Source organism: Dermacentor albipictus, chromosome 1 (genome assembly GCF_038994185.2).
Source record: "Dermacentor albipictus isolate Rhodes 1998 colony chromosome 1, USDA_Dalb.pri_finalv2, whole genome shotgun sequence".
In the NCBI taxonomy this organism is placed as follows: Eukaryota; Metazoa; Arthropoda; class Arachnida; order Ixodida; family Ixodidae; genus Dermacentor; species Dermacentor albipictus.
The window spans coordinates 131,489,497-131,513,116 of NC_091821.1; the positions used below are offsets into that span (position 1 = coordinate 131,489,497).

General features: G+C 46.0%; 1 protein-coding gene across 1 annotated transcript in view; it reads right to left on the reverse strand.

Annotated features, from left to right (window-relative positions):
* Window positions 1–20,513: 20,513 nt before the first annotated feature.
* Window positions 20,514–23,620, reverse strand: part of LOC135896142 (uncharacterized) — a 243,137-nt gene continuing 240,030 nt past the window's right edge. The window contains exon 6 of the mRNA XM_070525724.1: window positions 20,514–21,562. Within this exon, the coding sequence (XP_070381825.1) occupies window positions 21,406–21,562 (157 nt within the window). The 3' untranslated portion in view covers window positions 20,514–21,405. The remainder of the gene's footprint in view (window positions 21,563–23,620) is intronic.

Here is a 23,620-nt window from a genome sequence, read left to right on the forward strand (position 1 = left end):
CGTTTGCTGTAGCTTAAAGGAGGCATCGTATAAGCGCTGTCCAAGCATATAGAAAGGCCGCTTCCAAGGTCGTCTATTTTACTCGCGGCTTAGGCCCATATTGTTCTAGCGGTCCGTCTCGCTGGCTCTTAGGATTTGCCCTTTGAGCGAAAGTTTCTGCCAATGCACTCTTCTCATACCCGAAGTCTCGGCCTTCGGCGGCACAAAAGACGGGGCATATCAGTTACGTCTCATTCTGAAAGGACTTCGCCGATGCCAGAAGCACGCAGACGTGACCGTAAACTGATGGTTGTACCTATACATACGCGACTGGTGAATTCCCGGTAAGCGCTGATAGTTTCTTTTCTCTTTCCTGCTTTTTTTTTCACACTCGTTTGAAGTGCTGTTCAAGTTCGCCGAAAATATATCGTGTATTTAGCCGCGTTCATGGCCACATGCCTACGGGAGATTCCGAAACCACGATATTAGAACCATTGAGAAGTACTATGTTGTGCCACCTGCCGCGATCAGCAAAGCCCCTGTATCACGGATAATACACGCATGTTTTCAGGCATGTAGGATCCTCTGGGCTGGAATTCTCCGACACAAGGTGGCAAAACATACAACTTGCAGAATTCAAGATTGCTAAGGCACTCCAACATTTCAAGCAAGTAAAGTCATAAACATCTGTTTCCCAATGGTTTGCGCCAAATCATTCTTCGAGCATGCCATGCAGTCAGGCTATGGATGTCAACCTGCTACTTCATGTACATGGCGTCTGCGGTCGTCAAGTGGAAAGACTGGTCTTTCTTTTATTTCCTATTCTGGCCTTTCGCTTTTTACCACTGGCTTTGTTTAAGATGTTTCAGCTCTGTGTTGTTGATAAATCAGCTGTCTGTTGTCAGCAAATCACAACGCGTCAGCCAATCATAGTTCTCCAGCCGCATGTTCTTTGTGTTGTTGCATCGGGGCCGGAGCAATATCAGTCACAGTTAGTATTGTGCTCTTTCATGCAGTATCGTTCGGAATAAGCATTCGCAGCTACTACATGGCGGAGCAATGTAGGTGGCGGGATCAAATCCCGGCCGCGGCGGCCGCATTTCGATGGGTGTGAAATGCAGAAACACCCGTGTCCAGTGCATTGGGGGCACGTTAAAGAGCCCCTGGTGGTCCAAATTAATCCTGAGTCTCCCACTATACAGCATGCCTCATAATCAAATCGTGGTTTTGGCAAGATTTAAATTACAATGCCAGTCGCGATGTCACGCGGGCTTAGGCGCTACCTATCTGGGATGCCTATTTTGTTGTCTTCATTTGTAAATACTTTTGTATATGCTACGTTCTTTACTTGCCGAAACCTCGCAATAGAGAGGGGAAAAAAGTAAAGCCAATTCCACGCAATGAAAGTTGTCAAAACAGCGAAGCAGGTGGTCGTTTTGTCAAGTTTGAACTGATGTTTAGGGCGATTTGCACGAAATTCTTTGTCTCGTCGTCGTTTTGCTAGATTCGAGCTTCGGTTCCGGATTGCAAACACTCTTCAGTTGCGTGAGCTGGTGATCAAAGCACAGTCTACCATACACCTTGCAGCTTTGGCCGCACTCACGGTCGAGGAATTCTCTCTGAACTGCCCATCGGCACCCTGCGTGAGAGGAATCTCTCTGCGTCGACGTCTCTGCTCGGCCTCGTACTCTCGAAGTTGGGAGTTGTTAGGCCGCTCATCTCTCGAGCATGCAGAATGGGCGGTGTAGGGCTGCATGATTGTTTTGTATATACTTTCGCAGTGCCGCGAATTGCCCATTTACTTTATGAATAGGGAGGCGTCCAGCGCGTCCGGGCAGCAACCGTTTCTCTTTATGAGGGGTCGGACGGCTCGCGGGATGTCGGGTGACGAGCCGCGCCGCACGCCGGTGGGGCGCGGTGCGGATGCGGAGAACGGATTCGGAGAATGCGTGCACTGGGTTGGCATTCCGCCGATGGTCCTAATAGGTCCACGCAGACAAGCCTCGAGTGGGATGGCTGTACGCAATGTTGTGGCGCCGCCTCCCGAGTCCCCTGCTGGTTAGAGACGCCGCCAAGGTTTAGAGGGGCCTAGCAATGTTGACCACGTGTTGTGCATACGGAGCGGGGGTCCACTCCCCTACGCGTCCGGGCGGCAACAACCTGTATCTTGTTTCGAGCGCTGAGAAGAGCCCGCGTGGTGTCGAGTGACAACTTGCAGTGTGCGCCGTAGATAGAGGCGCGGTGCGCGTGCGGAGATCGCGTTCGGAGAACGTCGTCTTGAGAACACCGAGTCCGGATGCCGCCAACGGTCATTATTTTTCCACGCGGAAAAACTTTGAGGGCGGACTGCGGTACACGGTGTTATGACACCAGCGCCCGAGCCCCCTGCTGGCTAGAAACGCCGCTGAGGTTCGAGATGGCCTCAATAAATCGTGTGTGCTTGGCGTGTTTGCTGAAGCCGTCACTGACCACGTGGAAATAGGAGAAAGAAACGAAGTTGCGGGAAGAAGGAAAACAGGGTTGTCTTCCAATACATTTACTTTTGAGAGTAAGGCCATCCCTTCGGGTTGTGGCTTAACGAACTTTCAACTCATTGGCAACTGGTTCGGTGGAATGGGCTAGCGGTCCTACCGCCCTTTTTCTTTGTCTCTTTCACCTATAACAATCGAGACGAGGTGCTTGTTCCTCGGTCTAAGCTGTAATCAATAAACCTGATAGATCAGTAAGACTCCGTACGATGCAACGCTAGTCTGGGCCGTAACCACTTTGTGGTAGAAGAGTGAGACTCGGTTGGTCATATGTAGTGACAGTTGTCCTAGGCTATAACTTAAGAAAAAGTAGAAGTGTAAGGCGCAGTTTACTTGTGTGTTTTGCATCACTGTTCTTTTGCTAACTCTGAATTTGACTGTGTAAATATTTTCGCTGCAATATTTCTTCAAGTTTTGTTACCTCCAACCTGCCTGTTGCTTCACCAACGCCGATAATCATCTTGATGAGACTTTCATCAACTTCAAAGAGAAAAGAACAAATTTAACTGGGGTTATTAGCTTGTCTTTGCTGGCGCTTGGCATGGGTTGCTTTCTCTTGAAAGGGGGGGTTGGCTTGCCTCCACCGGCGCTTGGCTTGTGCTTCATGTTCTAGATTCTCGGCGGTAGCGGCTTCCCTCCGCTGGCGCTTTGCTTGCGCTTCTCGCTCTCGAAGCTCGGGATTTGCGCGACATCGACGCTGCCGCTCTCGTCCCGCTCTCGTCTCGCTGCCGTTTGGTCGACGCTGCCGCGCACCGGCCAAACACCTGCACCTATACCCCTCTCCGCCCCCTCCCCCGGCGCGCGCTCTGCCCCCTGCCCCCTGCCCCCTTGCGTGACACCGAACGGACGGCGAAGGCTCGACTTAGAACAGCTCTGCTGTTAAAAGGCATTGGGGCACCTAAGCAATTAGGATGTGCAAATGCAAGAGTATTACTTGTCGCTGAGTCCTCCACTGAATTATGTCACTGAGTTTAGTGCTGCCTCGTTATTTTTCCGAGTCCATTGTTGTTGCTTAAGAGGTCGGAACAACGCAAGACGACAAACCGACCATATTGCGATCTGTCAGCTGACCTTTATTGGCGGAATTCTCATTAGTCTTTCCCGCACATTGTGTTGAGTGCTCTTTCAAGATAACACCACTTTTCAGCCCGATGACACCACTTTGCCGAGCGATGACAATACTTATCCGAGCGGCACCGAGGTGCTGACACCACATTTCTTCATCGGGTTCGTAGGCGAACTCCACCTCATACTCGGCGGGGATGTCGTAGTTGTCGTAGTCGTCCATGGACTCCGGCGGCGATGTCTGCCGCTGCCCGACAGCGCGAAAGGCAGAGCGAGCGGCTACAGCTCACTGTGCTCGCTCCGCCCCCCCCCCCCAAGCTCTGCCATCTAGTGAATCGCCCGCCAGACAGAGCCCAACCACGTGCCCATGCTCGAAGATATTCATCACTGTGGTATTCATCACTGAAGATATTCATCAACGGTGGCACAGTGGTAAGCGCGCTCGGTTACTGAGAGGTCGCAGTGGCGATGAGGCAGATGATCGAATCCTTATCGTGGCCTTTTGTGCTTTAGTTAACTGAAGACGACGTAATTTGTGTGCCGTTTACCTGCCACGGCTTTGTGATGAGGACGGGGTCGCATAACGAGCGAACTAACCATCTCGCATTAAAAAAGCGGATAGTTTGAGAGGTAAAACAACAGACTGGCAATTCGTCGATCCAAAGTTAGAATCTTGCCTACACGTCTAATCCTTAGAGCGACAGCTCTACTACTCCAGGTACAAACCCAGAAAACGCCTGGTTCCGTAAATCTGATTTTCAATGTCAAACTGGGACTTAACCTGCACTGCGTTGTGGAATGAACACGAACAGCGGCTCAAGGACAGTCTTTCGTGCCGCCACCGCCAGAGGGGCTGGGTGGATCCAAGCTCACATCGCCGTCAATAACAGCAAAAGGAGGAAAGCAGGAAAGAGAGCTAGCCATGCAGTAAGCTACATAAACATGCAGGGCGGCAGAAGAAAGGGAAAAGTGGACCGAGTTTGAGGAGCAGTTAAATAGAGAACAGATATGGGTGTGTGCGGTTAGAGAAACGCACCTTAGAGACTGAGAAGAGCCGCAAGTGATTGAGAATTATGTTTAGGAAGGGTGCAATAGAACTAAGTCGGAAAGAAAGGGAGGAGGAGTCGGAATGCTCATCCATGAGGGAGTCAAATGGAAAAGAGTAAATTCAAAATGTCAAGAACATCTTTGGTTATAAGGTACGATGAGTGGGAAAAAACAAACACTTGGCTGGGCATTACGTATTTGGGGACCGCAAATAATTGCACAGAGAAGAATAAAGAGTTAGTGGAATGCCTAAGTGTTGACATAATGGTTACGGGAATGATGCCGAAATTATCCTATTAGGTGACATGAACGCCCACATACAGGATTTAGATGGCTATACCGACCACAACGGGAAGTCAATGCTAGATCTTTGTGAGCAACGTAACCTCGTTATCGTGAATACGGGGCCGAAGTGCGAATGGCACATTATGGAGTAAGTGGAAAACCAGCAATCAACCACTGATTACTCTCAGATGACAAGGAATTCATGATAAGTTTAGAGAAATGGTCATTGACGAGGAAAGGTATAGCAGCATAGACAGTGATCATAAACGCATCACTTTCAAATTGGGATATGTGGTTGGGAAAGAGAGCAAGGAGTGTAAAATGGACAGTTCAGATTTGAGCGCTGAACAAATAACAAATATAGTCACTAGAGTCGATGAAGAACTTTGCAAATGGCCAAATAAAAAGTGGGAACATAATGAGCTTCTAAGTGTAATAACGACAGAAATATGGAAAAAGAAACAACATGCTCGTTGGAAAGGAAAAAAAGAATCCGAAAAGCTGGTGGAACAGGGACATACGAGAAGCGATCGCCGAATGACAGAAAGCATCCCGAGAGCACAGGCAGTCAAAAAAGGCGCAGTTGCCGCAGGACGAAGTAGCCAGTAAATGGGAAATATACCGGGAGAAAAAGTCTATGGTTCAAATACAAGTGCAAGCAAAGATAAATGGTGAAAGTAAACGTTGGTTGTCAGAAATACGTGACAAAAAGAAGACCGCACCTAGAATATTTTAGAACCACATAAAATTATTAGGCAGGAAGTCAACCACAATACAACATATCCTAGACGAAGATGGAAACAAATTGGAAGGGGAAGCGGCATTAAATTACATCCGAAAAATAACAGCCGAATCTTTCCAAGGTATTGACGAGGTTGTATTTGAAGAAAAAAAGAGCATGAAAGAGAACCAGATGAAAAAGGAGCTGGTGCTGACAAATTTCAACTGGAAGAAAGCCGAAGAGCAAATTCCTAAGCGCACAGCCAGAGGGCTAGACGAGGTTCCCGTTAGGCCGGTTAATGCACTAGGACCAAAAAGTAAAAAAGCTCTGGTGAAAGCAGTGGTAAAAACTTTAAAAGATATAAGAATACCGGACAGTTGGCGAGAAAGTAAAATGAATTTAATTTAAGAAGGTAAGGGACAGAAAGATCGAATTCACTCGTATAGACCGTTGACCATCGCATCGGTAATATACAGGATAGCAATACAGGCAATCAAATTAAAGCTGCAAGCATGGGCAGAGAATAATGGCATCTTGGGAGAACTTCAGTATGGCTTCAGAATAGGTAGGCGTTTGGATGATAACTTATTTATTCTTACTCAGTGTATTGAAATATCAAAAGTAGAAAGCAGACCGTTAAATGTGGCCTTCTTAGACATCACAGGAGCGTATGACAACGTATATCGCAACATTATGTGGGATATTCTGGAAGGGGAAGGCTTAAGTGACAATTGTCTACAGCTTTTGAGAGAGATTTACCTAGAAAATACCATTTGCATTGAATGGGAAGGGATGAGGAGCGAGGAGAAAGTTGATATCGACAAGGGATTGAGGCAGGGGTGCCCTTTATCCCCACTGCTGTTTACGATGTACATGGTGTTTATGATGTACATGGTGAGGATGGATAGGGCACTAGAAGGAAGTAATACCGGGTTTAATATTTCATACAAATATGCGGGTACAGTAGTATAACAGCAGCTTCCAGGTTTATTTTATGCGGACAGCATTGTGTTGCTAGCTAACAAGCAAAGTGATTTGCCACGTCTGGCTAATATCTGTGGACAGGAAGGCAAGAATTCAGGTTTGAAATTTAGTGTTAGAAAATTAGGTGTTATGGTATTCAATGAAAACAGTGAACAGACAGTGGAAACACGGGGCCAGGAAATAATTCGGTTAAGAGAATATAAATGCCATGGTATATGGATAAACGAAGGCAATGTATTTATGGAAACACAGGAAAAAACAATAATAGTGAAGCGGAAGAGAAATGGCAGCCATAATGAAGCACTGAGCGCTATGGGCTACAATGGGTACGAGGTGCTCCGAGGTATGGTGAAATGTGCAATGGTTCCAGGACTTACATTTGGAAATGAAGTTGTTTGCTTCAAATCAGGGGTACAATTAGGACTCGATAGCAACCAAAGGTCAGTGGGTCGCCTCGCATTGGGTGCTCAAGAGAAGACTACAAATGAAGCTGTGCAGGGTGATATGGGCTGGTCTAGTTTTGAAGTAAGGGAAGCTCGCAGTAAAATTGAGTATGAAGAACGACTGAAGAATATGGAAGAAAGTAAATGGGCTGGGAGAATGTTGAGGTATCTGTACATGAAAAACATTGATTCACAGTGGAGGAAAATAACTAGGAGGCTTACCAGCAAGTATGCGGCCCGTAGGGTGGGCAACACAGCAACAAGGAACGTCAAGCGGAAAGTCAGAGAGGCTGAAATAATCTCATGGGTGGCGGCAATGGAAAATAAACCTGCCATGAGTAACTACTTAAGAGGAAAAAACGAAATCAGGGAAGAAACAATTCGTGATAACTCAAATGGAAGCTCATTACTTTTCGAAGCGAGATCGGGATGCCTTATAACACGCACCTATAAAGCGAGATATAAGAAGGAAGAAGAAGCATGTGCTTGCTGCGGTAAAGCTAGGGAAACGATGGAGCATGTTTTATTAGAATGTGAAGACATCTGCCCAGCGGTCGATTTAGGCACCACTGGCCTCCTTGAAGCCCTTGGGTTCAGCGGGAGCAGGGCAAAAGTAAACATCTCCGCAATAGAGATTTGTAAGAGGCGATGGGAAGATTGGTGGGAGAAAAGCAGGAAAACGACAAAAAACGGAGATGTACAGAAGCCAACTTCACAATAGGGGGTCAGAAAATTTGGTTGTGTTTCTTTTTCTTCTTTTCTTTAAGCTAGGTAGGACATTAGGCAGTATAATAGCAGGCGCTCGGTGGCGCAACCCACCACCCCGTTCCAAAGGGGACGCTCATGGCATCCGTCCATACATCCTCACTGCGCGTTCGCGCCGAGGGCGGCGACGGCGCCGAGCAGCGTCTTGTGGTGCAATTTTAGATGAGGTGGCTGCTGCTACAAAAAGCTATCTCTCGATAAACTTGGGTTAAACGAATTAAATTTTTTCTCACTTTTTTATAGACGTGTCGCAAAACACTTCGGCGGACGTCCGAAAGATTAGGGTAGTGGTAGGATAAAAACTGTCGCTGTAAAATTAAAACATAGTGTACACTTCGGAAAAACACAGATTGGGGAAAAGGCGCAATTCCAAAAAATAATCCTTCCAAATGGGTGTATTAGTTGCCTAAAACACCCATTTCTAAGAGTTTAAGGGAGTGAGTCGCCTTTAAGGGTGAGACGCCTTTAAGGGTGCAATTTCCCTTAGTCTGCAGACACTGTCAAAATCTGTGACATCATGTGCACAGCCAACTGGTGCGGGACCTTCGAGGTGTCGTCACCACCAGCTTTTCGTTTTAGCATCTTTTCTGACTTATATTACTTATATTAAGCCTCCTTTCACGCTAAGAGTGTATTTCTTTGTGTGGTGATGATGATGATATGGTCTTTCCTGTCTAACAGCCTTTTTTGGATTGCGGAAGGGTAACTTATTAAAGCTGAACTATTTCTTTTCTTTGGTGTCCCGCGCGGCTGTACTCGCGCGACACTTTGAGCGGGCGTTTCAGGGTTTATTTCAGGCTTGGAAAACCTTTCACGTAGCACGTATTGAGCAACAGAAAGGTGGAATCGGAAATATTTCAGAGAGGTGTACAATTTTCTCATTGACACCTTTTCTCGGAATATAATGTTTGAGAAGTTGTTTAATTAATAATAAATAATTTTTTATTTAGGCCAAATACAAAAATTGTCTGACTTGCTCCAAGCGACAGCAAACAATACCTTGTTTCCGTTCAGCTACGTGGCACTCGCATATTTTTAAATTTTGGCATAAGTAACCGGGGGCGCTATAACGTAAAACTATTCCAAACTTTCTCTATTCCAATTCTGCAATCAGCCCTCCGCGATTGGTCAAAAACTTTTTTGGACCACGCACTTCGCCTGTTTGTCACGAGACGTCAAGAAAACCGCGATAACTCCCCATCTGATATTACGTGTACGCACTGATTATGAATGATTCTACGGAGCAAAAGAAAAATAGTTATTTCTCATCCGACGCCTTTTCGCCATTAGCGCTCGGCTATTAGTCAAAAGTTTTCGGGCTGCACCCAATTCACCTGCTTGTCACGCGGCGTCACAAAACCGCAAAATCTCACCGCGTCAAAGGGACGTGTACGCGCTAAAAATGCTAAATTATGCCGAACAAAACTGATTTTTCTTCCTGACTTTCTGAAAGGAATAAAAGATGGCTGCCACCGATCGTTTAGGCACTGGCTACTCGCACCTGCCGAAGAGCATGGGTTTATTTGCGTGTAATAAAAAATTTTGCGTGGCCGTGTAACGTTTTGGAGAACTTTCGGCACGTTTACGACCTCGTTCTGCTAATTACACTTTGCTGAGGATCCGTTTTAGCGTCATTCTTAAGCTTCCGTTGCATGCCGCCGCGATTGTCGATGAGTCACCGCAAGCTAAGTAAGGGTAAGCGGACCAATCGCAGACGCCGGCACCACCCTCTTCATCCGGTTATCGATTTTCAGTGCAGTGGCTCAGCCCCATTGAATCCCTCTCCACTTGAGCGTGCTCCTCGCCTCTTGTGAGCCAATTAGATAAGACAAGCCGCTCGGTGTAGGCAATGTTATTCGTTTTTCAAGCAGACAAAAGTGACCTCATATGAAGGTGGAGAGCGTTTCATTGGTCTATTGAGACAACCCTGCGGGTGGCGGCCCGATGCTTGCGTCGGCGGTTATGCAAATATGACGTCAGGATATTGGAATAAAAACATATTGGAATAGTTTTACGTTATAGGGCCCCTGGGCCGCATGGTGTATACATGGTGTCACTGAGATTATGTATACGAAACTTTAAAAGACGAATCATTCTACCCGAATAAGACTAAATGCAAGTTCTTAGTCTTGCCGAGAAACCGAAAGTAACATTTCAGGCCCTCGCATCTAAAATTAGGCAATTAATACTAATTAGTGAAATCTTCAACAATTGTCAAGGTGTCCATTAGGCAGTTGTGGACAATCGCACGATACATCCAAATCTGGTGCTCCCGTCAAGGTTCACGTCGCGATTTCGTTTTCTTTTTCTGGTGAAGACACAAAGCCCGCAAAATTGCATGTGACTATACGCACACACGCCCACTCGTATAGTGCACATCGGTATATCAGCACCGCCCAAACCGACTCAGTGGGAAAGCAAGCTGTTCACCTCGGGCACGCCGGGAGCAGGTAACGAGTCATGGAATGAGCCCGCGTGCTGTTATCGACCGATGAAAAGCGTCCTTTCCTCTACGCGCGGCCAGGCGCGTAGTCCCATGGTATTTTTCGCATTTCACGGGCTTTGTCTTTTCGACGGGGGAAAAAAAATAATGCGCTTTGTGTACTTAGCTGGAAACATATAAATTTGAGATGTCTCTTACGATTATGTGCAGCTCCCTAATGGGCATCTTGTCAATTAGAAGAATTAAGAAGTTAGCTAGTTACTTTATTTATCCTGTTGGGATGCCAGGGACTAAAAAGTACTCGTGGCGTCTCAACTGTACTCCGAACAACACACACTTCGTATTATTCGCGGCGAATGATCCGTCCTTTCTTTTTTTTTCCATGCAAGACAGCTGGGACACTCTGTATTCTGGCACGCTGCTAGTTGAGCACGGCTTTAATAAATGTGCATAATTTTCTCATTTTATCAGCTACATACTTTTGTTCTATTTACTGAAAATTTACTTATTTCCACACTCGCCACTCCCTGTTTTCGCACGCAGCTGGCAGGCAGTTATTAATCGAACTTCTCATGACTGGCGCTGTTGGCAAATTTTCGTAGAGTTTTCGTAGAGCACATGGCTGTAACGCATTTTTTGTAGCACTTGGAGTGGCATGGCGACGACTTCATGGACCATTTGGCCACTGTGGTGGAAATGTGGCTGCATCACTCTGATCCCGAAATTTCACAGCTGTCCCTGCAGTGGCGGCACTTGGGTTATACGCAATCAAATAAAGTCAGTGCCCAGAAATCAGCCGGGAAGGTTATGGATACAATTTTCGGCTATAAAATGCTACTGATCAACTCTACAAAGTTTTCCTACAGGGGAACGAAGTGTACCAATACAACTTATACTGTTTCAAGAAAAGGACGTCTTAAAAGCAGCGAAGCGGGAAGTTGCAGGATTGTGTTCTATTTTACAGGGCATTGCCTCTGCACATAGACCTACAGAAACCATGGTTTGTTTTATCAAACTATAGGGCTGTCCTATATCTTGTTCTATGTGACTATTCCTTGTTTCCTAGCCTGAAGCAAAGCTTGAAAGAAAAAAAAACGACGAATTAGTAGAGGTAATGACTGCGACGGAGTAGCATCTCAACCAGCAATCTCTGGACGTGTGTGTGTGTGTGTGTGCGTGCGTGCGTGCGTGTGTGCGTGTGTGTGTATGCGCGTGCGTGCGTGTGTGTGTGCGTGTGCGTGTGTGTGTGTGTGTGTGTGTGTGTGTGTGTGTGTGTGTGTGTGTGTGTGTGTGTGTGTGTGTGTGTGTGTGTGTGTGTGTGTGTGTGTGTGTGTGTGTGTGTGTGTGTGTGTGTGTGTGTGTGTGTGTGTGTGTGTGTAAACAAAGGAAAAGGGAAACAAAAGGTGGCAACCGTCATCAACGGCATAAAGGGACATTTTTGCTCGCATCCATCGATCTATGAAGCGCAGTAATGCATCGCCACCACCACCACGCATCTCCAAGCCGCAACCTAGTGGCGTCACAAAATAATAGATACAAACACGCCATGTAGCAAGAAGTAGTATAGTTGGCACACCAGCGCCTCTCAAAGCGTGCGTAAGTGCTTAGACACGGAAAACGTCATTAGCGGAGTCTGCTCGATTGACACAGGCCTCTGGCACCAGAATCAATGTGCACGCCTCCATAGAACGTAATCTCGGTTGATTACCTTCCTGCTCCCACGAGGAAGAAGAAAAACGGCACCGCACTATAAAGACTAAGTTCGTGATGCGCTTGACTGAGGAGATCCAATGAACGCAAGCGCACGTGCCATGTTTATTTTAACATCGACATTTCCGCCATGTGATTAAGCAAACGCGTCATTTAACCAAACGTAAACTTTTCGTCCACGATTAGCCACACGTGCCATGTTAAACATGCGTCACAGCACACGCGTCGCGTCATGTAGGAAAAGGTGCGTACATCTATTTGATATTCGCACGGTATATAATATACCAACGTATGACGACCCTACCCATAGCCAGAAAAATGGCGCTAATTTTGTACTGTGTTTGTGAGAGCCTCGTTGTTATCGTGGAAAAGCTTCCTTTGGATTTATAGTTCAGCGTGCAACAAGGTTACGAAATATAACACACTGCGTAGTAAGCGTTTCCGGCGTGTTTTGTTTCCAGCGCGGCTCTCACGCGCTTTTCCCGTCTGGCTAATGCGCGGTTAAGTATACAAGGCTTATAAACTCAGAAGAAAAATTCCGCCAGAACCCATCACACGTTGAGTGTCGACGTGCATGCCATCAGCAGTGCATCAATGCATGCAGCGACACACCGTATTGCCACCGCCGAAAAGCGTCATGCGGGAGCCGCAGTACCTGAGCTGGGCTCTTCTGTCGCGCATCCCACTCGACACGATGCACCATGTAGCGGCTCAGCCGCAAAGCCCGCGCTTGCCGCGTGTCTGAATATAAATAGCGACAATCTTGTCCGAATATATATGACGCAGGTTGGATTTCGCGCCGCACCGGAGAAATATTCAAGTTTTTTTTTCTCTTTCTTTTTTTCGTTGAATAGCGACAAATACCAAGGCACACATCCGCACCAACCCTAATTGGTATGAAACAGGTTTGTTGAAGAGCGTCACATACCAAATGTGACATAAACAGTGATCCAAGCTTGTCCAGCGGTTGATCTGGAATAATGGTTAGAGACATAAACACAGATACCGGAAAGTGTGTGAAGTGTACTAAGGATGCTAATGGAATAAAAAAGTTTGCACCCGTCGGACTTATCCTGCACCCCCGAAAATAATCCCTAATTTCTTTTTCTTCGCTCAGAGCGCACCTACACAGCATAAATATGTGCCGTGCACGGTTAAGGGGTGTTAAAATGGCGTTTTCTTTTCTTTACACCCTCAGCTCCACATGTTTAGCGCCTATGTATACTCATACAACCTCACAGTAAGCGTGTGCATGCAGAAGATCACCACGAAATAAAAACATTTCAACCTACATGAGTGCTGAATGGGTGTTTTAAAATCTACACCCGTTGTTTCACCCTGCAGTGTGTTTATGTGTATACGCTACAAGAAAGGTGTTCTTACACCGGTTAGCGTGTTCACTTATGTTGAAAGCTCTTTGTAGCTACAAGGGCGGTTAATGACCGGTTTCAAGCGCAACGAACGTATTTCCTGCGATACAATATGTAATCTGCGATCTGACGCAGAATTCCTTATGAAAGAAAGCAACTTACTGGTAGAGAAACCTCTCTTTCAGTAATAACTAGTTTTTATGATAAATAACTATCATATTACAGGATATTCTTGCGTGTCAGTAGAACTATTATATTGCAGGGCTGTTTTTCTTTTTTCTAATAGAAACGCTAAGGTTCCCCTGCTGCTTTACTACTTTGACATAACGAATAGCGAATCGCAGTTGTATGTAATCATGTTGCGGTTATGGTGACTTACGACCAAATCTAATATTATAAAAAATTTCCCTGCCCTTTGGCAGCGCAGAAGTTGCAAGGAAGCACCACGGAACTTTCTATGCAAATTATATCTACATATATCAACAACCGAAGAACTGCAGTGAGTCTGCTGTGTGGCCTAGTGGATAGAGTGTCTCGTGCTGACGTGTGGTTCCTATAGGCTTGAATCGACCTCCACCCGTTTCTTCGGCAAACTTGTGTACAGATAAATTAGTATCTCACCTTTGAGTATGCGAAGTAATGTTGAATTGAGCTCCTACTGTGGCCAAACACCCTTAAGGGTGCTAATCGCAACACGCATTTGTTGCCTGTTGGAATCGTATATAAAGGTATATAAAGGTATGTAAAGCCTTGGGGTAAGCAAACGCCACCTTTAAGTGGTGTAAATGCTTTTACTGTACGCGTATCTAGCCTTCGCAGCCTTTCACTCGAGCTTTTCACCACGTGGTAATGCAGCTAATTCTGCCCCTTTCGTTGATTGGCCCTTGCGACACCGCTAGGTGATCGTTTCTGGTGCCGTTCCGCATAACGTCAAAGAAGCGCTACATTATGCCCTGCAGCGTAGAAGACAATTTCGCGTTAAACAACGGGTCCACGGAAAGCCGACGAACCACTTTTAGTTTTCCCATCTGAATCATAGATAAGACAAAAAAGAACGAAAGCTAATCCTCGTTGCTTGGTCAATAGCTTAAATATAACGCAGGGAATAAAGGAATGTTATAGTCACATCCCTCAATATTACCGCTTTCTTTTTTTTTTCAATATCGGGATTTAACTCAATGATGTCAGCATCGAAAAGTATGTTAAACGTTAGGAAAGGATGTGCAGAGAATTATGTTCGCGAACTGCACTTTTCAAATTTCCTCTTACGCAGGCGGTCGGTGTTTTGCACCCAAATGGGATAGCGAATTTGAGTAGGTACACCCGTGAGCAAAAGAATACGGACCATAGGGTCGCCGATATAACAGAATTTCTTCGTAATTAACACGCATAAACAGAAACTGTCGAGTGACGAAAATTTGTAATGCCATGTTTGGACTGCAATCTTTACTTTCAAGTTGCATTCAAAGACACGGGAGAAAATTAGTTTTATCGCGCAATCCCTGGTCCGTATACTTTTGCTCACGGGTGTACATACTTGCTCTCTTTTTTTATCTCCACTGCAAGACGTAGGCCTCTCCCAGCAATCTCCAATTATACCTTTCTTGCGCTAGCTGATTCCAACTTGCGCTTGAAAATTTCCTAATTCATCACCCTACTTAATTTTCTGCCATCCTCGACTGCTCTTCCCTTCGCTTGGTACCCATTCTTTAATTCTAATTGTCCTCCTTCTGCCTGCTACGCTATACTGTTTATACGAAGGACAACATATGTGCAAAGTTTCCGTTACCTCGATGATTTTCTTCTTCGTTTTCCATTTCACCAGTTCGCAGAAGTTACTGAAACTGCAAGTGTGGAAATGTTCACAAGGGCGCACCAATGGCTCGAGTTTACGGTGGAAATGCCAGATAATGATATCCTCCAATTCTTCGACTTAAAGTTGACATTCAGTGCAATTCACACATGTTGGGCGTACAAAGCGAGCAGTGAAAAAGGACTGCTCCCTTACGATGCAAGACATTCTAAATTAATAAAAAGAGCAATTGTGAACTCAAGCATTAACGTAGCCATCAAAATTCCATGTGACCACAGCATCAACGATAGTTTGCAACGGCAGGTCTCGAAGCTTAAGAACAGTGGTTATCTTGCAACACTTATAATGTCCATCGCCGAAGAAGTTTTGAGAGGCTTAAATAACAAAAAAGTAGCTACAAAGGGAAGCGAGGATAGGAAAGTAACTTTCATACCTTATATGCATAAAATTTCACATGGCCTAAAAAAGATTCGCGAAAGGCACGGCTCCAAAGTGCTTTTTTTTTTTGTGACGAAACAAAATCTGACAAAAACACATGCGAAATAAAGCACACAACCGAAAACAGGTTTTTGGATTGTGTCGACAACCTTGTGTAGAAGGTACCTTTGACGCGCGGAAAATCATGCATAGGCCAGACAGGCAGTTCTAATAAAATTATGTCAAGAGAACACAAGTATGCGACAAAACTGCTACAGGCACCAGGTCATTTCGCGACGCATCGCGCACGATACGGCTGCGAGCCTATATTCAAAGAAACGAAGGCGTTGGCTAGATGCAGATCCAAGAAAGCAAGTGAAATTTCGGAAGCGTATTTTATGCTTAAAAATTGCTCGGGCGACCACGTTAGCACACCTTCTGTGGCGCTGGGAGAAGTAGCTTTTAAATTCATAGACGGATGTTAGATCAAGCCATACTTGTCATCAGTGGCGTAGTCACAGGGGGAGGGGGGGGGGGGGTCGGGTGGCCGTAGGCCCCGGGTGCCAGATGTCGGCGGGGGTATCATGTACGTCTGAAGACCGCCCTCTTTCCGCCTACTTGACCGGGCGTAAATGGTAAAGAATGCTTCGGTAACCAGCAGCCCGAGCTCACGTACCCAATGTGCCAGATGTGTATAGTGCCGCAGAACTGTCGGCTGAAGCTTTATCAACACCCTAAGTAATAATTGCACAAATGTGTGGGGTAAAAAAATTATTCGCTAAGTCGTTGCTAAAGTACTCGCCTTTGCGGAACATTTCATGTGCGGCGCGCTCATGCTCAGAGCGGGTGTCGCTAAATGTATACAGTCTAGCGATGTGGCTCTTGGGTCCCTCTTCCAGTCAGTCCGCGCTATCTTAAAATAGGATATCTTAAATAACCTGTTAAATAGCAATTATAGAGCAAACATTGTAATTAGGGAACTGAGGACCCAAATTCATATTAGTAACTCAACAAAAGCTTCTCTAAACAAAACCGTCATGGGCGCTAGAGCATGTAGTACTTTCGCAATGCGGGCGGCCCAGTATGGCATTAGCGAAAGTAATATGAAATAGTGCGCCGGTGACGTCGATCTCTCTATCCTCTGCCTTGCGAGTGCAGACGAACAGTAGCGCAAGCTTTCGCTGGCACGGGCTTCATGGTGGCCTTCTCGTTTTTTGGATGGTGACGCCAGGAATCGACACGGAGCGTGCTCTATTCCGTTCCGAAAGTTGTGGCGTGGTACCGCAGCTCGGATAATCACGTTTGACAATAGCAGGATACAAGGAAAGTCTCTATGGATAAAAATGAAGACATGCGCGGTATCCAAGGCGGCTGTGCTGGTGCTGAAACATCTCCCCCTCCGCGAAAAGTTTCGATATTGTCGCCTTCCTGACTACACCCAGCGAGTGAGGGTGGTGGGTGGGGGGGGGGGGGACAGAAGACTTATGGGCCCCGGGTGCGAGACGACCTAGCTACGCCACTGCTTGTCATTGTCAGATCGGGGGGCCCTATGACGTAAAACTATTCCAATATGTTTTTACTCCAATCGCGTGACGTCACACCTGCGTAACCACCGACGCAAGCATCGGGCGGTCACCCGCAGGGTTGTCTGAACAGACCGATCAAACGCTCTCCTCGTTCATAGGAGGTCACTTTTGTCTGCGTGAAAAACGGATAACGTTGCCTACACTCAGCGGCTTGTCTTACCTAATTGGCTTGCAAGAGGCGAGGAACACGCTCAAGTGGAGAGGGATTCGATGGGGCCGAGCCACTGCACTGAAAATCGATAAGCGGATGAAGAGGGTGGTGCCGGCGTCTGCGATTAGTCCGCTTTCCCTTACTTAGCTTGCGGTGACTCGTCGACAATCGCGGCGGCATGCAACGGAAGCTTAAGAATCACGCTAAAACAGATCCTTAGCAAAGAAGAGTTGGCAGAACGAGGTCGTAAACGTGCCGAATATGCTCGAAAACGTTACACGGCCACGACAAAAATTTTAGTACACGCAAATAAGCCCATGCACTCCGGCAGATGCGAGTAGCCAGTGTCGGAGCGATCGGCGGCAGCCATTCTTTATTCCTTTCGGAACGGAGCAGCCTGCCGCTACTGAGAAGAAAATTAAGTTTTGTTCGGCATATTATTGCATCTTTAACGCGCACACGTCACTTTGACGCGGTGAGTTCTTGTGGTTTTGTGACGTCGCGTGAGAGGCAGGTGAAGTGGGTGCAGTCCGAATACTTTTGACCAATAGCCGAGGCGTCGAATCAGAAATAACTATTTTTCTTTTGTTCGGTCAAATCATGTATAATCAGTGTGTACGTGTCATATCAGATGGTGAGCTATCGCGGTTGTCAGGCCGTCGCGTGACAGACAGGTGAAGTGGGGGTGGTCCAAAAAAAGTTGTTGATCGATCGCGGAGGGCTGATTGCAGAATTGGAATAGAAAAGTTTGGAATAGCTTTACGTTATAGCGCCCCTGGATTGGCTTTTTTTTTTCGTCTTTCATCCCGTTTTCTTTTTATTTACTGTCACCTTTCGGGTATATATTTGACGTGCACTAGCGAATAATAAACAGTTGAAAGTTTGCGCACATATGTGTCTGTCTCTTGTTGTCCTTCGTATCAACAGTATAGCGCAGCAAGTAGAACGTTGCCATACCAGCTAGGCCGAAGCTTTATTGATATAATTTTCCACCGGTTATCTGCGCTACGTATTACATGGCCTGCCCAGCTCCATTTTTTTCTCTTTATGTCAGCTAGGATATTGGCTATCCCCGTTTGCTCCCTGAACCACACCGCTCTCTTCCTGTCTCTTAGCGTTACATGTAGAATTTTTCCTTCCGTCACTCATTGCCCGGTCATCAACTTGTTCTCGAGCTTCTTTGTTAACCAAGTTTCTGCCCCATATGCTAGCATCCGTAGAATGCAATGACTGTATACTTTTATTTTCAACGACAGTGGTTAGCTCCCATTCAGGATTTGGTAATTCCTGCTGTATGCGTTCCAACTCATTTTAATTTTTCTGTAAATTTTCTTCTCATGCTCAGGATCCCTTGTGAGTAAATGACCTAGATATAAGTACTCTAGAGGCTGACTGGCGATAATGAATTCTTGTTTCATTACCAGGCTGTTAAACATTACATTTGTCTTCTGCATATTAATCGTCAACCCTCCTCTTACACAACTCTTTAACAGAGAAAGTCCCTGAATCACTCCCGTGCAAATACGGGGTGATCATCTGTAAGCTTTACGAAATTTCTAAAACTCACCTGTGGCAGATTACATCATTCTTGTCCTTGAGCTGGGTTATTCGAAGAGGTGGACGTTACTGTCACTAGAAATCGAAACACAAATTCAACTAATTAACGAAAATCCACTAATAACGTCTTAATTAGTTAGTTTACAGAATACTTTGCAATTTACGAGTAGTAGCCGGTGACAGTGGAAGAAGTATCCGCTTGAAATGAATTTCCAGGATGACACAAGTTTCGAGATATTTCACAAAGTGTGGGAAGAATTATATGGGCGTTCTAGTTACTCTTATGCTTCAATGCTTGAAATAACGTTTTGTCAAAAAGTGGAATAACAGTGCAGTTTAACGGCGAGTTTGATGGCCCATATCTCCAAACTGGTGTCATTCTGGTAATTCATTCAAATTGGATGTGTCTTGCAAATTCACCGGCTACAACGCATCAATTGCAATGTGCTATGACGTAATTAACTAAGAAGCTAATTAATTAGCTTTCTTTAGTTAGTTGATTACTTTTCATTTACCGTGCAGGCAATTTCCTCCTTTATAAATAGTCCAGCTCAAGGACTTTTACGTTATCTGCAACAGGCAATTTTTAAAATTCCGCAAAACATAAAAATGATCACACTGTATATCCGCCCAGACATTTCCTGGGGTGCCTTGACGGCGGCCTAAAGGAACAGACGTGTTCCATGAAGTCTTCAGACAGGCTACTCAGCCTGTCACTTCCAGCCAACGCTTATACGCAGTCATTCAAAACAGCGGTATGAAGGAAATAAAAACCGAGTAAACCTAAGCACTTTTTTACGAGGTGTGAATGCGAAAACATTAATGTCCAAGTGAACACCACTGAGCGGTACTTCGAGTTTTGCGCTTTGAGTAATGTACCAAAACGGCACGTGCTACCCGAGCCAGCAATCAGCAGCAGCCTGCGGTCCCAACACCGCATGGCACCGACGCACTGCGCGACGAGAGACCGAGGAAGCACCAGCGGTAACCAAGGCCGGCAGGCGCGCGCAGCAGCTAAGCCCAGTTGAGATTGACAGAGATACGGACCTCGCGCCGGCTTCCGAGAGCGAGACACCAGCAACCACACGCGCGCGTCACGCGAATGCCTAGCCGACGACACGTCTCGCTCCCCGTGGCGTCGCGTCGCCGTATCCTCTCCGTCGTGGCGCGCTGGTGACGTGGCGTCGCGGCGATGCCCTCTCCCTTCACACAACACCGTTTCGCCCACTCTGCTCCGCCGAAGCGCGCTCGGGACGTGGTGTCGCAGCCAATGGGAATTTAGGTGCCCTTTCGCTGCTACAGACGCCGGCTTTTCGATCAATGGGCCATTTGATGCTTTCGCCTCGAAAAGGAAGGGGGATTCCAATGAATAAATGAGGAACTACTCTCCATTTTTTTATTCAGCTCGCCACATTAAGACAGCTGACTCATGCGCTGCCCCAAAGTCGCATTTTGCTGTTTAAGTCATTAGAGCAACATACCCATCTCACATCGACAAAGGTTGACCCCAATTATAAAAAGCAGGGAAATCTTGCAGCTATAGTCATAACGAAATATCATGAAGTATTTGGCAGAAAAAAAAGAAGCAGAGATAATTAAAATTCATTGGGTTTCACTTTCCAAAACCACGATCTGATTATAAAGCATGCCGTAGTGGACAGAGAAAGGGGGAAAAAAGGTCATGAAAGAAATACCATGGTGGCCGAACGTTGCCGTGTCGGCTGTTGTTTTTGTCTTATTTGTAACATCAGCAAACAAGGCAAAGAGAAACAAATTCGACACCAAAATATTACTTACACAGTGCACAGTGAAGGCGACGGTCCCATAGGACGCCTGTTCACGAGTTGTTGCACACTAAATGTGCCCACTTCCGTGGCCATGTGTACCAACAATAACCTTCAAAGCTTTTAATAAACTATTCAACCAACTGGTCCTCCTGTCCACCTTATTGATTCCTTAAAGAATACATAAGAACCATGCTATTTGCAGCTTTTTAACTCTGTTTTCAAATACTCTGGCAACGCCGAAGGCTGCATTGTCACGCGGCACACAACGGTGTTCAATTCAGGCTTATTTTAGTGGTGTGCAGACTTCACATAGGTGGTGACTTTCATGGGCGTTGGTCTGCATGCTGAATTCGTGATTCTTGAATCTAACATCGTAACTTTTCTGCTGGTAATGCAGAGCTACTGCCAGGGAATGTCTTTGCCAGCATATGACGTGTATTGTGCGCGTTTGCCTCTTTCTGAAAGCCCAAATCATACCGTAAAGGCGTTGTGTACTTTTCCATTATCTTCCCCACAAAGGCTCCCTCGTAACGAAGCCTTAAAAAAAGGGGGACCAGTGATGTGCCCGAAGGTACTGGAGCACCATAAGACTGCCAGCGTCCGGAGAAACAAGCGCGGTCACCCGAGAGACCCTAGCAGTGGCTATCTATGGGGTATGCCACTCAGTCCGTGTTGAGGCGGTCGCTTTGTGCGCGCGGATATGCCAAAGTCCGTTAATATGGCACTTCCAGGGAAGGGGGTGAAGGAGGGAAGGTTATAGGTATTCTGGATAGGCGACGCTGGACTCCCTCCGTGAGGGTACGACCGTGGACTCCCTGCGGACGGCCACTGAAGCCACAGCGGTAGAGTCCCGGCGCGTCTGCAGGGCTGATGAGTCGATGCGCACTGGCACGGGTGGGACGGGTGGAGGCCTGCGTGCAAAAAAAGAAAAAAAAAGTGAGGCGAGGCGAAGCATACTGATCGCTTTTCGACAGGCGAAGTTAGATGCGGGAAAGTTAAACAATTATATTTGATCCAACAAATAGCAATGTGATTTCCCCCTTTTTTTTTCTGTAAAAAACACCGCACAAGAAAGACCGAAGTACGAGAAACACTATACGATGGCAAGAAGAAGAAGTATTTTAATGATTGGAAAATGCAGAGAGGTCGGCCGGATAATGGAGCATCTGGCCTGCTACTCTACGTAAGGGAGGGGGAAGAGGGGAAGAAAAGGGGTCACAATGAGGGATGATAATGGCAAGTTTATCCCCAGTCTCTATCTAATGTCTCTCAATTAGGACTTTTCAGGACCTTCATTGCTCCAGATACCGCTACTGTCATACTCGGCGGAAGCATCAGCACATATACAGTGGACCACTGCTTCACTTCTGGTTGGCACGGAACACTCGCCCTCGTTTGTCGCGAATGAGAGAATGCGTGGGCCTTCGTCTGGCAGCTATCATATTGTCGGAGGATAGAGACAGAGGCGCTTTGTTCATACTTTGTTTTGATCGCCTCCTGCAAACGAAGCGTGATTCTTTTTACTGGTGAAAGAAGTTCTCCGGGAAAAGAGATTCGCTCCCCACGCGCACGTCCCCAACCGAACTCGTTGTTCGGTTGTGTGGTTTACGTAGGTACACATGCACAGGTTTACGCAGGTATGCATATAGATAGCCAAATACATCAAAATGCACTGCGAAGCAAGACCATAATCTTCAAGGTAAGAACACCGGCACCGACAGCTGTCGTGGAAAGTCCGTCACCTATCAGCAGTCTCGTTCATCTTTGCATTTGGTTCCCCCGGTCCCAAAGCTACTTAATGACTGCATATGAAATCGCCTAATGAGGACACTTTTGAAGACGGGGAACTATAAAGAAGTAGATAATGTGAAACAAACGCTGCTCCCCTTTCTTTTCACAATGTTGTTGCTCTGTTTCTTAAAACAAGTACGTATTCTAATCCAGCCAGCCGCAGGGGCTAGTAAGCACAAACATGGCTAAACAAGCGTCGAACTATGAGGAGAGCTGCACGCACAGTCAAAAACACGAAAGAGTGTATGTGTATGACCGATTTGAAATCATTGGTTTTACGGCAATCTGTCGTCGGTGTCTACGGGTTTCGTTTCTTTCGTGCTGTGGCACTTCGCTGAACGTGAGAATGATTCCTAGTGCAGACGTCGGATTCCGAACCACCACCGCGGCTTTTTTTCACCTTTCCTCGTGCTTTTAAGTACTCCCATATACCCATATGGCCACATATTTATTTATTTATTTATTTATTTATTTATTTATTTGTTTATTTATTTATTTATTTATTTATTTACAATACCCCTAAAGGCCCTCGAAGCGGGTATTACATAGGGGGGGGGGGGGGGGTCTTTTATTTCCACTCCAAGGCAGTGTAGTTATCATATTGAACCAAGAAACCAAAAAACAAAAAAAACGAAAGAAAAAGCAACGTACATAGAAACATCAGGAGCGAGCGACAGCTCACACAGCATCAAAAATATCAAAAAACATGTAAAAAAAACAATATTTTTAACAGCGCGTCACAGTAGTGCAAATTGTTTCCTTAAATTTGGCTATGTCAGTTTCCATGGCTATGTATGAGGTATGAGGGTATGAGGTATGTATAAGTCGTTCCAATCGATGATAGTGCGTGGTACGAAGGATTGAGCGGAAGTTTATGACTGACACAAAATGCGTTTCACTTTGTTAGGTTGATCGCGGCGAGGAAAGATAATCGGCGGTGACTGAAAAAAATCATCACGAAGTGAGGTATGGTGGAAAATTTTATGAAATAGTGATAAGCGAGAATGTTTTCGACGAAGGCTCAAGGATTGCAAACCGGCACGTTTCTTTAAAGATGTAACGCTGGTGAATGTTGAATAATCTGAAAAAATAAATCGAGCAGCGCGGTTCTGCAGGGCTTCAGGTTAGAGGCTAGATATACCTGATGGGAATCCCAAATTGCCGCAGCATATTAAATT